The sequence below is a fragment of the Fulmarus glacialis genome, unplaced genomic scaffold (assembly GCF_000690835.1).
Source record: "Fulmarus glacialis isolate BGI_N327 unplaced genomic scaffold, ASM69083v1 scaffold27152, whole genome shotgun sequence".
NCBI classification, from domain to species: domain Eukaryota; kingdom Metazoa; phylum Chordata; class Aves; order Procellariiformes; family Procellariidae; genus Fulmarus; species Fulmarus glacialis.
In genome coordinates this window covers 331-4,665 of record NW_009200158.1, presented here as the reverse complement: position 1 = coordinate 4,665, position 4,335 = coordinate 331, and the positions used below count along the sequence as shown (strand labels likewise).

The window sequence follows — 4,335 nt, the reverse complement described above, 5'->3', positions numbered from 1 at the left end:
AACACTGCAGGAGGCACATCAAAAGGGTGTGAGTTTAAGGTGAGACTCAGACCTGCAGATTTTCCACCACCTTTACAATTCTGCCCACGGGCAGGACGGCACCAGGTGCCGCTCCTTGGCTCCCAAGATGTGCTGCACTGTCCTAAGCCTCTCCGACTCCTCTGCAGGGTTGCTGCAAAGCAGGCCTGGAGCTAGCCGAACCCAGAGGACATCGGGGGTTTGTTGTTGTTCCTAGAGGCAGCTGATCTTCCCATTAAAGCAAGGCAGAAAGAGCCCAAACTATTATGATGGCTTACAAGGTCTTGCTCATTCATTGTAGCCAAGGTATTTTGATTATTTTACAAGAATGACATACTAAAGATTTTTTTTTTAAGTTGAAGGACAAGTTCTGTAGTGGTTGAAGAGCAGGAGTAGCAGCTGGGTGTCCTGTGCCACCTTCCCCAGAGCAGAGCTAGACCTCAGAGCCCCAGCTGAAACCCGTTTGCAGGAGCTGCCGCCTGGCTCTGCAGCAGTCAGCTGGGGCTGTGCTGCGGGTCACCCTTTGCCAGGGACAGGGGACACACACCCAGACCATTCAGACGTTGGCTTAAGCACTGCCTGACAGCTCGTCTGTGTGTTTTCTCGCAGGCATGCCAACCGGACTGCAAGGACAGAGCGTCTCTTCGGGTAGCTCCGAAATCAAATCTGACGACGAGGGAGATGAAAACCTCCAGGACACAAAGTCTTCTGAGGACAAGAAACTAGAGGATGACAAGAAGGATATCAAATCAATTACTAGGTCAAGATCTAGGTAACAGTATATAATAGTGTCGCTTCATTTAATTCCTTTACTGGATTTCGATGAAGTGAACAGAACAGGAGGAAACTATGAGTTTTTTTCCTGGCAGGTAAAACCACAGCCTAAGTGGAACGGGATGGCTATTCTGGCAGTACCGAGTACCTTTCTGGTACCTGTACTCCAGGACTTCCTCAAATTCAAACAATTCACAAATTTGGACACTGAGCAAGTTCTCCACAATCTATAAAGAAATTGCATTACGCTAAAATGTGTGAATTAGGCTGTTATTCCTCTCTGCTTATGCTTGCAAATTGGAATACAGTATGGATTTTCATCTCTTTAAAAATGTGCCTAAGAGCTGATCACACCTGCATCTGAACTAACAAACCATATGGTTTTCTTTTACCTCTGAAATAGATTTATCATTCCCAGTCCTCAATTTCTGTAAATCTCTAGGGCTCCCTAGGTTTAAGCGGAGGGTTTAGAGGTCTTTACTTGTTTGGCTTGTTCTTTATAAATTTTTGGAAAGTACTAGTGAAGGCGTAGCTGGATCGTATCATCTGGGAACTCATGCCCATGGTAAATGTGAACAATGCCTATGGGTGCTGCCAACGTGAACCTGAGCAAGGGACAGGCTTTACTCCTGTCCCCTGAATTTCACCTGCATGTCAGCACAGGGCCCGAGGTACAGCTCAGGACTGCAGATAGTTGTTATAGCAAAAAACCCCAATAAAGGTGAAATCCAGGCACGACCCTGCTTTGCTCAGGGGATTTTTTTAAAGATGAGTGGCAGTGTCCTTCTGCCGTTTCTCCTTCCACGCCTGGTTCTCTGTATAAAAACTGAGCCGAGGTAAGAAGCGTCTGAGCAGACGTGCTGCCGCCAAGAGAGCGCCGAGACTCGGACCTCTCAGGCCAGTGCTCACTGATCTTCAAAACGTTAATTACATTCACGTCTCTTAGACTGGAGAAAATATATGACACTCGAGATTTTCTCTGAATAAATGTGTTGAAGTTACCATATGTATAAGTGAGGCTTTCATGTGCGTTTACGATATGGTAAGAAGAAAGTACCTTTATGCTGATGGGAGGTGATCGTAGTTCTTGTTAATTCAACAAATATGCTGTCGCTTATGCATATTTATATGTGCTTTGAAGCTTTTGTAGGCTAACATTTTTGCTTTTAACATGCTTGCAGCTTTAAAAGGTTACTCCTGATATTTAGTTATATGTCTAAATCCATGTTGTTAGAGCTGCTGAAAATTTATTACTCCATTTGCATAACCAATTCAAATTATATAGTGCCAGTGACTCACCAGTGGCTGTGTTTTCAATTGAAAATCATCATTTTATCTGGATAGAAAGCAATTTTGTTGCAGAAAGGATGCTGAAGTTCACCATAGGGCTCTTCGCAGCTGTAAATTACTTCCGTGGCTCTTTGCCCACGGGCGTTTCGGTGCTCCGTGCAGGGACTGGGGTGCTGCCCACACCCACCACCCGTGGCTTGGGTGGATGGCGGATCCTCACCCTCAGCGATGGAGAAAGTTTCTTCCAAAACCCGAGTGACGGTCTGCTGAAAGGGAAGCGTGTAAATGCGCGGCTGTCATCCTGGCTTGGAAGCTACTGCTGAGGGGCCGGAGCCCGTGGGACTTGGGTGCTAGCACTGGCGTGAGACGGGGCAGGTCCCCTCGCTGGTTGGGGACAAGCTCCTCGCTCCCGGGGCGAACCCACAGGCAGCAAAGATGGGAGCAGTGCAGATAGCCACCGCCGTGTCCCTTGGGGTTAAAGGGTGACAATAAGTGGAGATTTGCCACAATTTAAAATGTTGCAGTATTGGCTGTGATAAAATACGATATTGAAAAAAAGCTGTATTTTTGCTTCTTTAAAATATCGGAAGTCCTGCCTTGCAGAATGTAAAGCTTCATTACAAACCAGGGCTTTACTCAGTGTAAAATTTAAGGGAACTGAATTTTGTGCAAGTTTGGTGGAAGAGGGACAGCAAATAAGGATCGCTCGGAAGGTGTCTGCTCATGAGTTGTAGCCCTAGTTTTGGACAAAGCCTTTGAAAATTTTTGCACTGCTTATTTTCCACATCATTAGAAAATGATGTATTCCTTTTGTCTCCCAGCAATAATGATGACGAAGACCTGACACCGGAGCAGAAGGCCGAGAGGGAAAAGGAAAGGAGAATGGCCAACAACGCTCGGGAGCGCCTGCGCGTCCGCGACATCAACGAGGCTTTCAAGGAGTTGGGCCGGATGGTGCAGCTCCATCTGAAGAGCGACAAGCCCCAGACCAAGCTCCTGATTTTACACCAGGCTGTGGCTGTCATCCTCAGCTTAGAGCAGCAAGTCAGAGGTCAGTGTGCCACCTCCTGTATCTCCTTGCATCCCTCCGGGGCTTGGGCTGTGCCAAACACACCTTTCTGGATTGGGGAAAGCCCGGCCGGGGGCACGCAGTGCCAGGGGGAGAGGCACCCAGAGCCAGCCGGGCACCTCTGAGCACCCGGGGTGCTTGTGTTCCCCTGCGGCTCCGGCACTGGGGATGCTGGCGTGGGGCCTGGGCAGCCTCGGCACGTTTTACGTTCTTTGGCCAGATCCAAATTCAGTATTAAGCTTGGCTGCTCCTTAGCAAAGCGCGCACACGGAGGGATTTGCAGAGCTTGCGGGTGGAGTTGTGCTGCATTTCAGCTGCATCCTCTGCTTCAGCCCGCTGAATTCCTGTAGCAGGACTGGAACGAATAGCTGACAGTTAATTATTTTAAATGCCCGTGTTGCGAACAGACCAATCTGGTGTAAAAATGTGAATATTTGAAATCGCCTTTTGCTTCAACCCAACAGAAAGAAACCTGAATCCTAAGGCAGCGTGTCTGAAAAGAAGGGAAGAAGAGAAAGTATCTTCAGATCCGCCTCCGCTTTCCCTGGCAGGACCCCACCCTGGGATGGGAGATGCCTCCAATCACATGGGACAGATGTAGAAAAGGCAAGTTTGTTTTCAGCCCTGCCCTGGGGGCCTTCTGCCCCGCACCCAGAGGGGTACCCCCGTCCAGCCCCCCGGCCCGGGGCAGACGTCCCCCGGGGCGCTGCGCGCGGGGGGGGGGGCGCCGGCCCACCCCTTAGAGATCGGTTTTCGGGTCGCCCTGCGAGCACGCCTGATTTCCAAGGCAGTGTCCAGGCGGGCTGCTGGAGGAGGGTGTAGGGACGCACGCTCAACTCTCCCTGACTGATGAGACTTTTTACTTCTTCCACAGGTCCAAGTTGCCACATTTCTTCATTTAAGCAAGAGACCACTTCCTTAACAGCTGTATTATCTTAAACCCACATAAACACTTCTCCTTAACCCCTTTTTTGTAATATAAGACAAGTCTGAGTAGTTAAGAATCACAGACGCAAGAGATTTCAGCATTCCCGATTATTAAAACCGAGAAAAAACAAACAAAAAGTGCAACTTGAGGGACGACTCTCTTTAACATATCATGCAGAATGTCTAACGCAGTATGTTACGAGCTGTAAGTGCACAGCCTAGAGACTGAATGGCAATCTTCTCCACACTGTGGGACA

The 4,335-nt window shown here is 48.8% G+C and overlaps 1 protein-coding gene across 1 annotated transcript; it reads left to right on the top strand.

The window, feature by feature from the left end:
- Positions 1–627: 627 nt before the first annotated feature.
- TCF4 (transcription factor 4) lies at positions 628–4,053 on the top strand (the record flags this gene model as incomplete). The annotated part of the gene is made up of 4 exons (XM_009573507.1): positions 628–790; positions 2,904–3,133; positions 3,616–3,748; positions 4,026–4,053. Coding segments are annotated over 4 exons (554 nt in total), but the record flags the coding sequence as incomplete, so codon positions are not given.
- Positions 4,054–4,335: the final 282 nt, after the last annotated feature.